Source organism: Bombus impatiens, unplaced genomic scaffold (assembly GCF_000188095.3).
Source record: "Bombus impatiens unplaced genomic scaffold, BIMP_2.2 scf_0317, whole genome shotgun sequence".
NCBI lineage: Eukaryota > Metazoa > Arthropoda > Insecta > Hymenoptera > Apidae > Bombus > Bombus impatiens.
The window spans coordinates 213,761-227,884 of NT_176736.1; the positions used below are offsets into that span (position 1 = coordinate 213,761).

The following is a 14,124-nucleotide window of genomic DNA, read 5'->3' on the forward strand; positions in this document are numbered from 1 at the left end:
TCAGCCGTACGATGAGCAGTAAAATCGTCTTGCGTCCCTTTCACACCGACTACCGACCAATATTTCCATACAAACCGAAGCAGTACGGCGCGTCACGCCGCGCATACTCGCGCCTCGACCCCAACTCACAAAGAGGATATCTTTCGAATCGTTCGTAGAATTCCCGTCGTATCAGGACGGGATGTAAAGCTTTCTGGGGGATGAGCCGCTTAGCCTCTAAACCTTGTGTGCTCTGCCATAGTCCTCCAGCTCCCCGCGTCGCCACCCTTGATCCACCCCCGCCGTCGTTCTCTGCGCCACCCTTTTGTACGGACCATCATCTGCGTCCGTGATAGGTGTGCTCTCGTACGTGTATACGCATACGCGATCCGGCAACCGTATATACGGTTCTACACGGGGATTATCCAGGTTCTGTATTCGTGAGGATTATCTTTGGCCGTTGCATCGATGTGTCCTCACGTGTGTGCGTGGCTTTGTGTGCGTGTAGCCAAATCCTTTGGCGGCTCGGCCTGGTTCTCTCTCCTCCGAGTCCTGACGCGCGTGCACCGTTTTCTCTTGGTGTGCGCGATCGCGCCTCACTGCAGGTGCATGCTCGTGTAAATGTACGCGTATTGCGACCACGTATACTTCAGTCACTTGGTTTGACCGGACTCCATGCGCGTCCCTTGCGAATGTACTGGTAACTCGCTGCGAGGATATATATGTTGGTGTAACTGTGTGAGTCCTTGGTTCGGTACATGTGTATACGTATATGGTCGAATCTGGGATTAATCCGGGATTATTGGTCGAGTGTGCGCTGCCCGCCTCCCACCGCCTGCTCTCCAAATCCGAAATCCAACGCACACAACTCAGCTAATCCTAACCCCCATCCTCTCTTCCTCGCATCTCGCGCTCACACCACCAGTGTTCCACTCTTGGCATATCCTGTGTGTTCCACGACAGTCGAGGCATTATCTACAGGGTGTACGTGAAAGTCTACAACCGACTCTTCTTTCATTTCGCCCGGGACACACTCTGTTTTAAACCTCGTTTCATTCGATTTTTCGTCTTAACGACCAGCTCAACGACGGAGCTCTCTGTCCTTCCGGAGAACAAATTTCACTCACATTTTCGAATAATCTTAATTAAATCCGATAGACGCGAATTTCGTCGAAATGGAATGCAATTAAACGGAGTTCCGAATCAGCTTTGTTACGCGTGTATTTCTTTTCGCTTAAACGGAACTCCTATTAAGCTAGGAATTCCCACGACCGAATGCAATCATTTTTCCTTCGAATTCTAGTATTATATGATTACTATAATTCTATATTATATGATTACATTAATTTCACGAGTTCTCGCCATAACTATCGTTATCTAACAATTTAATCTCGCTGTTTTCAAAAGGATCATTTTTAAAAACTTGGGTATTTCGCGTGCTGATTGATATTTATCAAGCGGATTATTGTTTGTTCTTATTCGGACGAATGACATCGCGATACGATTAAATACGAGTAATGCGGATTTATCCACGCTCAAGTATAGATTTTGACATTACATTGCGTTCATAGTTAAGAACTACTCAACGTCGCAATAATTTTCGATGATGGTTTACAATTTACCATTTTACATTACATTAAATTTTCGTACATTTCATATATATTAATGTAATATACATTCCATATAAATATAGAATATCTATAAATCAATAATCTTCTTCCGTGTTATTCGTTACACGTACTTTTTCATTTACATGTAGATATTGGTTTTACTAAATACTAGCTTACAGCTAAACTTTTTTCTTTCTACTAGTTGTATTTCATTACTTATGTTCATAGTTCTTAGAATAGCAAATGGAAAATATGAAAATAAATAGATAATACATATTTAGTAACATCTTCTGTCAAAAGGTATAGCTTGTAACAAAGAAGATCACGTATAAGATAATGAAAATTAATCGCATATATACACACGTAAGTAATGAGAGATACGTATATATTCGTACATCGTATGAACGTTGTCAAAATAATGATATCGATTTTGTCTTTAGCTTTCTGTGTGGTCAAGTTACAAGCCATATGTAGCTGTATGCGCACAGGACAATTTCTGCAATACAGATCATTTTTATCTTTAAGCGTTTAATAATTTCTTACACCGTGACACAGCCTCGAAGTTTTTATAAATCAGATATAACATTAATACGTGCTAATTTTACCAAAAATGTCATGAATTTGAACATTTAGGGAACTTTCCATATCAGCTTTACCACTCGCTTCACATTTCCTTCATTAATTTACCAATTAATAACTCGAACCGAATGGAACACTATTGACATCCGACTAGAAAGACGGATGAAGTCTTCAAATGACGAGTCGCTTTTGATTCTTTCATAGTTAATATCACATAGCTGATTAAAGTTTCCATTGAAAATGATTAAAAAATAATAAGCTTTCGAACGTATCAAACCGTAATATACCGGTGTAGGTGAATCGATAAATAAATTCAGAGCTTCTGGATGATAAACAATAGGCGAGGGGATCAAAAGTTCGATTTCCAGTTCCGTAGCAATCTAAATGGAGTTGGAGAATGGGTTAAATGTCGTAACGAGTTCAATCGTATGCTGCAAGACGGTGTAGTACATGTTCGCGGATCGCCCAGCCACATAGCCAGGGATTCAAATTTAATCCGGATTAGATTGTAAGGGTTACAATATCCTTCTCTCTCGATACTCAACCCTTATACGTACACGAGAAATCAAGCTAGCCTCGCACAGGTAGAACCGAGACACATGTACACGCACTCTATTACCCTAAGTCGCGATTGTCGTACTCGCCAGCCAGTGAACAAGACGACGCAATTTCTATCGAAGAAATATAAAGGTATTTTTATTCAACGTCTTTTTTGTACTGTATTTCCAGTAAAGCTATTTTGAAGAAGTTCCAACAGATAGTAGCAGGACGTATGAAATTTAATGATGAGGTTCTGCTTAACTCTACTGTAGAAATATTACGTTCGAATTAAAAGTGTTACGAACAATAGTAAACGCTGCATGATTCTAACGAAATAAGAATAGAAGAGAGATTTGCAAGTAACAGTAAAGGCAGAAATACTTAATTTTCGTGAAAAATAAATTAAGAGACTTCGCAATCGACGCAGTTTAATATAAAAACGCTAGAAATCTTTGACGAAGATAACGAAACGAATAAAATTAATATTCAAAACGAAATTTTACATGTTGCAAGTTTTAAGCTACCGGCGTTAATAAATCCTCTTGCACAACGGTAACAAGTTTGTCGATAAAACAAATTAAATTAAAGTAAATTCTACAAATTGCTGAGCCAGTTGACTATTCTACCTTCTAACAACTTTATACATGTTGTATTAAATATCATAGTCAGTCATCAGATATCTCGATAGTTTTCGGTATGAATTACCAAGCAATAGATTTGTTTGTTATGCGCTGGAGAAATCATCGGCTAGTCATCGAACTGAGCTAGTTGAGCAAACAGTTCTTTCCATCGATCCCAAGGTTTCGTAGAATTTCATGGGATTTAAAAAAATCGAAAACGACAGGGAAAGTCGAGATAAGAGCGACGGAGACGGCGGAAGAGTGGGAAAAGGAGGTATCGGCTGAAGACCGAGGATTAGTCTTGACGCTGAAGATTTAAAGAGGATCCTCGAAATCCGTAGATTGAAGAAGTGCGTGCTTCCACGTCTTCCCTTCCCTTTTGCCTTCGTCATTCGAAATTCCAAGGGCAAATATGTACTTTTCCGCTCCCTATATTTCAACGATCACCGTTTTCTTACCCAAAGTCACGATCATGGGAATTCCACTGGGATATATCTTTCAAAAACATTCGAATATGCCCCATAAACTATCTTTCTTCTAAACTTTTTAGCTTTTTAAATGGTTAAACGTAACAGTGTATTATCGTATTAAAGGTTCGAGAGAAAAAAGAGATATAGATTGATGGTATTATTACGAGTAAGATGGATTATTACGAGTAGTATTTTAAAGAAACTAATTTAACTAATTTAAACGAAAGGGAAGGATTCTTTAATTTGCTTTTATTCTTCTCTCTTCTATTTTTCTTTCTTTTTTTTCGTTAGCAAATAAATAGATGTATTCTAGATCCATGTTGCTATTTAAGGAACGCGTTGAAACACTTGTCAAAGGGGATCGATACGTCTCGAAGCCAAGCGTGGACTCTGGTTTTCGTTCGCTCCGGCAAACGGACGCGTGCAAATTGTTTCCACTGCATTATCGAGGATCAAGGAAATTCCGCCGATAGTCTATCTCGTTTACGAGCTTTAACGACCCCTTCGAGCGACCTCCATCGTCTACGCACACAAGCTGTTCGTCATTCTCGATGGAAACTTGCTCTACGAACACGGAATCCAAGTTCTTTAACTTGTACATTGCGATGGTTAACGGTTCCACTGTTCCTCGAACAGTATTACCGGGTTATTTTTATTGTTTGAAAAGACGCGGAATTAATTGGACGATTACAGTGATCATTACGCTAAACTAAAAAACAACCAATCAGTGCAACACAAAATGAACCAATTAAGGCATCAAAATTATACATAAATTAAAAAGAGATGCGCTTATACTATATTCAATAAAGTTTGATAGAATTAAAAATTAGAACAATCGCATGTGCATATACAGTGAATACAAAAAGTGTTAAAACACCGTTGTAGATATTTATCATAGCATTTACACACTAATTAATTAATTCCAAGTACCTATATTACACTTCCTATTATTTAGTAGTGCTTTTGTATAGCTAGAAAAATTTGACATCATGAAAATTAAATGTAGAACCTGACGAAAAATACGCTTCTTTCAAGAATAGGGACGCCATCGTAATGCAAAATTTAATGTACGTTTACGTGCTTCTGCAATTGCAGAATGTTTCGTTAATAATAATAATAAAATAATATAATTACCTATATATAACATATATATTCATATTAATTCTTATATGTATAATGTACGACAATATATAAAATTTGCATATAACATATTAATCATAGTTAATACAGGTAAATAAAAAATGTATATATAATAATAATATAATATTAACATCCTATCTAGCACACAGTAAATAATTTGGAGACGTGTTCAATTTTCAATGTAGAATAAATATCTTTAATTGGAAACGTTTATCTTTTATATTAAATCAAATCGTTTCAAATAGATATTTTCTTAAACGGGCGTATTTTAAGCGCATCAATTACTATTAAAAAATAACTTAATATGTGGCGAAGGATAGTTTGGTGGCATCATCGACACTGATAGTCTAGACCAAGGTTCACGATGTAAACATATAGAAGTCGTTTTTATTCGATTCAATACCATGAAGGTGATGTACGTCCAAGAAAATAACACATGAGCTATTCAATGTGATTTTGGATGAAACTGTAGTTAAGAAGGATAAATAAATAAGCGAAACAAAAGAGGAATTAAAACGAAAAAGAAAATTGAATAACTTTGCTGGTTTTTTGAAGCACCAAGTAGTAAAATAATACATAAAATTTATGTAAATACAACATTAACGAAAAACACAAATAATGTTATATAAATATAATATTAAATAAACTATCACATTAAATAAATATTAATGTAATATTAAAATAAACTTATATATCTCTTACAAGGCATTAGACAAATCAGATAGAGAATCGCTATGGTATAAAAGAAGTGCTATCCTTGTAAACATTTCAATTTCTTCAAACTTAATAGAATTATAGCAATTGGTAGAAAAGAAAACAATGATGAAATAAATATTAAGCAACTCCTCGAGCAAAACCTTTCGTATCCACAGTGTCAGAAGATAGAATTGAATAATGTAGATTGATTAAAAAATAACTGCGAATAAAATCTTGCGTTGATGTTCTGTTTTTTCTTTTCTTTTTTTCTTTTGAAATCATGCAACTTGGAAGCTATGCCGTAATACTTTCATGGAATTAAAATTTTATGTCGATATAATAATATGATACAAATTGGAATCTCTGTCTTCATAATCCTAAAGTGATCAAAATAATTAGTAAGTTCGATTATAGTATGAAAGAACCGCGCTAAAATCTTTCATTATAATTTCGTAAAGTTAATTAATAAGCTTTACAATGTCGTTTGTTATAAACAGCTTGCATAGTGCAAGTATTCTATAAAATACGATATATATTCTATTGTATTGTATACACAGTACGGTGTCATAAGGTATGATACATAATATCTTTATCATATAGAATATATTATAACATTTAAATATTAATTCTAGTATTTTATGAATAACCGGTTTCACCCGACAGTGTCAAATTATTTGTAATAAAATTCTCTGTATCTTATTTCAGTTGTTTGTCAGAAATCAGTGTGGAGCAATTTATTTGATTTAATTCGGCCATCGACGATCATCGAATGATAGATGGAAGAAATGGAAAAAATGGTAAAGCTCACCCGTACTGGAGGTAGATTTGCTGAGATCGAATCCTTCCTGTTTGGGGCTTGTATTTGCTTCTTGCTTGGGGTGTTGATTGTGCGCAGCAAACGGTGTCTGGGGCGTGCTTAGGGGTGTCTGCGATTGATGAGGATGCACCGGCGGAAGCTGAGTAGTACTCTGCGGCTGAGACTGTTGGGACTGGTGAGACTGAGGACTCCTCGGTAACGAGGACACACTGCTCGGCCTCGAAGGTGGCGAGGTCTTGTGTGTCAATGCCAAAGCTTGGCTCTGCAAACGAAAGAGTTCAACTTCCTAATTAATTATTTACTTATGTCGGATCATTCCCAAGATTTCTCAGAAAATTATCGTGTATAGTTTCAGACAATATGTACATATTGTTAACATACACTCGTTGTTAATATAATATAGTCATTGAATCGCAAAAAATTCTCGTTCGTTGAGTACGTACAATACATTAGAAAAACTTGTTAAAATTGTTATACATTTGATGATTAAATATTCACAGATTCAAATATCAACAAAAATAGTGATAGTCTATATATTAGTATTTCACAATGAATTTATTAATCCCAAAAAATACATACATACACCAAAATGTAAATATTGGTGAACTGTGAGTAACAATATTATGAATGACATACTAAACTAGAAATACTAATAGGTCAGAAAGATGTCCAATCATGTGCATATTTAAAAACCATTAATTACTATCATTTTGTCAAATACAATGAGATTTTTTATAATCGCCCCCCTTTTCCTCCTTACTTCACAACTGTCAGATGCATGAACTGTACGTATGATAATCGTGTAAAACAATGGAAAGGGAACTGTATATATTTTATATGAAGAATCACGTGCGTACCTTGCTTTCAAAAATCGTGTATAACTGGATTGCAATTATTACGGATTACAGTTACGGTTTATGATTATCATGCTACGTTACACAAAGGCTGTAATACTTATTAATTTCATTGAAAATTCCGAATTCTCAGTTTATAGGCGTGTCTACTTACTGATATGGTTATAATTAAATGGATTAAAGTACGTGAAATACCGAATTAAAATGTTTTTAAGGTAAATTTATATTCTAAGAAAATATATATTATATTTTCGCTTTTATTTAATATATAAAGATTCGCGATAATAGCGTAATTTATCTTTTATATGTTATTCTTTCTGAAATATCTGGTGATAACAGCAATAACAAATCTTTCAAATATATAAAACTGTGAAATACTTGTGAATTAAAATGCAAAATATTTATTATACATCGAAAAAAGTAATCATTAATTATCTTTATAGCTTATATATCGTAATATAATCTTAACAGTGTTGCGATTTCCCAATCACATTGCACTGTTGCATTGTTGATAATTATTAGTAATATAAATTAATATAACGTTTAGACGAGAGGTCATACGCGTTAATAAAAAATTGTGTGTATATATATGTGTGTGTACGTGTGTGTGTGTGTGTGTGTGCGCGCGCGCGCGCGTGTGTGTGTATGTTAAGATTAATAATAAGGAGTAAAACGTAACTTTCGTGGAAATAAAGTGATACATTTAAACGATCATCAACAATCGTTAGCAGACACGTAAAGATAGATAAAGTAGACGCAAGGAAAGCTGTGCATTAATTGTGCGGTTTAATAATAGACATAAGGAGAACAACGTAATAATTTCGTCATTAATTCCGATGAGACGACACTCTTAACATAGTCGAATCCGCGACGATTCGGTCGTATCGAATGAGCCGGATGATCTAAGCGTTCTCGTCGATGAAATCTGAACACGTGCTCAATTCCGACAACGGTCTGCTAAGGCATAAGCGCGGACTTAGATTTATGTATGAGTGAACTGAACTTAACACTAACGGCTAAGCCGTTCACGATGTCAACGAGGGTCAAGTGGGCCCAGAATGCGACAATCCTACACTACGACCGAAGTGCGAAATGCACCGCGTGGCAGTTTTCGTTGTCTGAAAACTGGATCGTCGATGACGCTTCCGAGGAACTGCATGACCAAATCGACCAAGAAACCGTTTAACCCTCTCATACTCTATCGTCATTATCTTCTCGATCCGCAACGCATTTTACTCTCAATTTTTATTGGCCGTTATCCTACTATGCTAATAAAACGATCGAAAAAATAGCGAAAAATGTCCATGAAGCCATAGTACATACTTACAATTAATTACGTTCGTTTACCCTATATCTTTTGCAATTTTTGTGAATTATAAGTAAGTTCAGTACGAATAATTTTGAATTAATTTTGGATCAAATGTCTTAACCTAGTAAGAGATTTAATGATGATTAAAATCAAATTAGAAGATTAAAAATATACTTTTTTATATCACAATACAAGTGATAAAATAATGCTTAATTTAGTACGATCGACATGTTGTTTTATCTAAAAATATAGCTAAATTAATGTAGAAGTACATTGAATAGACTGGTTGCATCAAGATCTTAAATTAAATTTGATTAGATAGTACATTTCACAAAAAAATACAGTAAGTATATTTAGAAATACTTGTTATATATGGAGTGTTTTATAATTAATGGTATAAATCGTCATAATTAATCAGTAATATTTTTATAAAGTAAGAAACGAATGGATTTCAAAATTGTTTTTTGAAAAGAGAGGGGCTGTAAAAATTTATGAATCAACAAAATCATTTTCTGCTTACAAAATTGTTAATATTATCAACTATTTATCAAATTTAACAAAATTGTATACCGTATAATTTTGCAGTATCACTTTCTAAAATTCATAATAAATAAATCCTAACTTTAATTATAAATAAACTATAAATAAAATTAGTTTACATTATAAAACATTAATTTGCATAATAATATATCGTTCTTGTAATATATCGAATGTTAAGTAAAATAGCCTCTGTATAGTAACATAAATGGCTGATAATTTAGTCCCATGTGCAAATTTTATTATCTTTGTATCTAATAATAATATGCTATAAATATTTGTTTTATTTATTACGAATATATAGAATCAACGTTCTTCACATTATTTTCCTATACCTAATACAGTACTCTTGATATAAACTTTGCGTTTAATCCTGGTAAATTTACAGAAAATAAATTCATTATGCCTCGTTTCCTAAGATATTTATTCTACTGTATATTGTTTCCTAAAAAGAAAATATCCATAGGAAATAAACGAACAAAAGTACAAAACTTAACTATTTATTTGAAATAAAAAATCATTTAATCAATTCATGATATTTACTAATTTGTTACGTAAACAGTTCTTAGAGTCAAATACGTAACAATACTTTCTTCGAAATATAGATACACACCTTATACTCGATACATCGTTTTGATAAACTATTACGATAATTCTGTACGGCCATTATAGGTAGATTTTTGCCACTGCCGAATTAATAGATTCAAAGTTCAATTAGATTGTATCATCGAAATTTTACAAAGATGTAAGATAAGCAATATTGAATCAGTAGTAGGCTTGATCGTGCCATTTCTAACATGATCTTACGTTCTCTCGCGCGATTCGATTTTCTTGAATTCTACATATAATTGCAAATGATAAAATCTTATATTTTATAGGTTGGCATTTTCTTCCACTTTCAAGAATAAATTGTATACTTACTCCTTACTGTTTCTTTTTTCTTTTCTTTTTTTTCATATTCGCCTATCACGAAGACAATAGAATAAACAAAGCTCTTTTTGCTGTAGAAGTTGTTTATAAACTGCATCTATTTATAAACTACACAGTATTATTGTACGTCGACTGCATGAATTGGCCATAAATAATGGGAAAACAACTAAAGCGAATATAACGTGATGTGGTACGTTGGCGTTAAGTTCGTGTAAATCCCATCATTTCGGTGCAATAATCTATCGCAAGAAAATGATCGAAGAAATATTCGACGGTTGGCGTTGATCGGTGGATAGGCAACGAGAGGACCGAGTTCGGGTCGCTGATTTTTTCACTGGTCCGGACTGTACCGGGGTACCAGCTACTGTTTCGGGAGCTGCTTCGAGGTATGCACTCGCAAAAAACACGTCAGACCGCTGAAGACCCGGGCTTGGGTGCGAGAGCAAGAGGGTACAAGGTGGTGAGAAAAGGAACTGCAGGAGAGAAGGAAAGAGAAAAAGACGGAGGAGCAAAAGAATCAGACGGCGCTGGCGGAGGAGGTGGAGAAGGAAAACGTAGAAGAAAAGAGACTGACGAAGACACCGTGGAAGCGGCGAAGAGAGGAAAGGAGCACAAGCCTGACACCGGTGTATAAAGTAGTGGACGAGGGAGGAAGGCAAAGTCCGGAGGTGAGCGAGGATTGAAAGAGGACGACTGCTCCTTGGCTCGTTTCTACGCGAGGAATGAGGATGAACGCGGGCCTGTAAGCGGGAACGCATAAGAAAAGGCAACAGGTGGATGGGGTTAGCGGCTTATCCGGCTAACGCCCCAAGTGATATCGCGGTAACTTCGACGTGACGCGAAAGGGGATGCACCATTCACTGTGCAAAGATGCGTTCGTATTCCTTTGTATATCCCAACAATTTCCGAATCAACATAGATTCCACTGCTTGCCTATCCCGTTTCTTAATTGTACTATCTTTTCGATTACCTAATTTTAATTGATTTGATTGATTTTTTGAATATTACCTTCAAAAATTCGATAAAGAAAGAGAAATTGATGCTTAAAATACGAACGAAATTTAAATATCGTCGTCCCAATCGACGACAAATTTAACAGAATGAAAGTACTCTTATGTATAATACGTACCTAAGTTTCGCAGCTGTAGTTTTAAAGATAGGAATTCAATGTTAAATCTGCACGAGAGGGAATTTTGTTTTCTTTGACTTAAGTAATTACTTAAATTACCCCTTGTCTTTCTATGCAGTTACTTACGTATGTATATATATAAATATATATTTACATATATTACGTATAACTGATGTAACCATAAATTCTAGATTATCGTGGCTACCGATTTTATCCTTTGCAAGCGAAAGTAACAATCTATAATTTCTGAGCGGAGCAAAGAATTCACAAATTATACCGAGCAAATTCGTGGCTGTTTCTCTCGTTAATAAAAGAGGAAGTGCCTATCAATGTTAGTCCGAAAAAAGTTAAACGAATAATAAAAAGTAAACTCGGTTGTTGTATGCAAAATGCAACATCATCACGAATTAATGCCAGCATCGCAAACAACGGTTCGGCATCGTTTATCGGCGGATCAGCTTATCTACCGGGTGTAACAGAGATACGCGTCAACGACGTTTCCTGCTAGAGTGTTTCCCGTTAAGACGATAACCTTAATCGCCGACCAATGTAAAATGCTGCCTGGTCCTGTGACGATCAAAGGCCCCAGAAATTCCGTGAATTTATTTGCGGCTAGACTTGTGTCGCGTCTTTCTAACGAGCTTACGTAAGTTCGAACTAGAAATGGTCGACCTACAATGTTTGGCAATTGAACATAGGTCCAGTTCGGAGTACTCCTTGCGTCAGCTTCAATAACCTTCTAAATTAATACATCTTCCTATCAGAAATTTTGCGACGTCTTTCGTTTCGAACCTTGCCGCTCGTGTTCTTCCACCATATCCGTAACGCGTAAATTATCCAGTATTCCACGCGTATTATTTTCTTGAAATTTCAACTTTCGTTCTTCTTATCCTGATAATTTTAGTAGGACTCCATTCCCATTTGCATTTGATCTGATAAATTCTAAATGGTTTCTTTCTTTACGAATGCTGATTTTTATTCTTCATGACGTGCACCAGTATCGAACGAAATCCGAAACGGTGATCACGATTTATTTTATTTTTGCATACTACCTGTAACTTGAATTTAAATTTATATTTTCGTAACGCGGCTTCATACGGATGATTCGTTATGCAAGAAAACAGCGCTAGATACGACGTGTAATTTATTTATAACAGTGGCGTTTATTAAATTTAATTGTCTGGAGGTTTTCAAATTTGAAAATGTATTGCTTGAAGCGGAAGATAGATTAAAATCGTATTAAATAACTTGCTTTTGATTGTTAATTGATTAATTGGAACAATTTTAATTTGTATCGTTTTACACGAATTGTAGATTTCATGCATTTAAAACATTCGATAGATAAAACATTTAATTCAATTTCTAAATGATATGCTCCTTTTATCAATATAATCTTCTAGCGTTTATTAACGAAAAAACCAGTTTACAAGTCGGTGACTCGCTGTAAACTGGTTTTCTACGTTTTAAATATTCTGTGTAAGCGTGTACAAACTCAAAATCAACGATCACATCTCATCTTTCAACTCCAATTTATAAGTAGCATTGGATGATTGACGAAAGCAATTTCGTAAAAGCAAAGCACTTAAAAAATGTCCTCCCGACAAGAGATTAGCGATTGAATAACACCGACCAATGTAATATCTGTTTTTATCCAATATCGATAGAATGGAATTAAATGTCTCTGTGGTTTACGTTAATCGTGCAACATTCTAATCAGGCTTATCGAAATATCAGATGGCCGATATCCACGTACAATAATTGGCCCTCTTCCCGCGGTAGATAATCCACGGATTGATGCTTCCACGACTACGTTACGTAAATTGCTCATTTCGCTACCAGATGTTCGCTGCCTTCTAGTCATTTCTAAAAAAAAAAAAAAAAAGAAAGAAAGAATACCACGTGAAACAGGAAGAGTATCATTTCAATCGTTCGCTGAACGAAATCAATAAAATCGTAACACATGCTACGAGTGTTTCAAAATTCTAAATATTCAAACTTCCCTATGTACTATTGAATTGGATTATTTACAATAATTTATTATGATTAGTAACACGATAAGTAAGAGATATACAATCACGAAATATTATTATTTACACGCAGAATTCTCCCTATTAAATGAAGATAACGCACGATATCTTATTTTCTATTTGCACCTTAAAAACATCGCACTTATCGTAACGTACCTGTAACCTACAACGGATGTGATCGCATAAAATTGTATTACGACAGGAATACCTTGATTATTGTGTGTTGATTAGACATTTTTAACGGATCGCGATGTACCTGAAGAAACGTGATAAACGTTTCTTACAGAAATAAATTATCAATGTTACCATTTCTAGACAAATGACGTACGATGTAAGGCTAAGTATCAACACTTTTATAAATATTAATAAGATATTCATAGCGTGTTCGATGTTGAAGATAACCGAACAGAAAACTTGGGTGAGGAACTGTCAGGGAAAGGGACGAGAAAAGTTCTATGTGCATTTGATGTATCGGCTTCGGCGGCCGGATAGATGGATTACAATCATTCCGGTAGCTGGGGTGGTCAAATACCGTGACCATGCGTGCCTCGAACCTATCCTCGGACGTACATGTACGCACTTTCGAGTGCACACGTGGCCTCGGTGTTCGTACACGGTATACTCCTGCGCGCAATACGACAAGGACGCATCTTCGACTACCGGAATCTGCTTTTCACTACTGGAATTTTGGAACACCGAATATGTATTCCGGTTATCTTGAAAGCTACCAACTCTCGTTGGGTTACCATGTTAACAGAAAGCATACGATGTCCTTTAAATTAAAAAAACGTCGCGTCGTGCTGTCTGTGCAAGAAATTCGTGATTTAAATATCACATGTGGAATATTTATGTCATTTATTTCGCACAAGATTTCTTTTAATGAATTT

The 14,124-nt window shown here is 35.3% G+C and overlaps 1 protein-coding gene across 3 annotated transcripts in view; it reads right to left on the reverse strand.

Annotated features, from left to right (window-relative positions):
* The window catches only part of LOC100750119, a 58,261-nt gene that overhangs the window by 40,312 nt on the left and 3,825 nt on the right, over positions 1-14,124 (reverse strand). For 2 of the 3 annotated variants that reach the window (XM_024367250.2, XM_024367249.2), the window contains exons 2-3: positions 12,964-13,073; positions 6,443-6,713 (exon numbers count right to left, since the gene is read on the reverse strand). In XM_024367250.2, coding sequence (XP_024223018.1) covers positions 6,443-6,713; positions 12,964-13,073 — 381 coding nt within the window. The remainder of the gene's footprint in view (positions 1-6,442; positions 6,714-12,963; positions 13,074-14,124) is intronic. The other variant, XM_012384906.3, reaches the window with a different exon arrangement.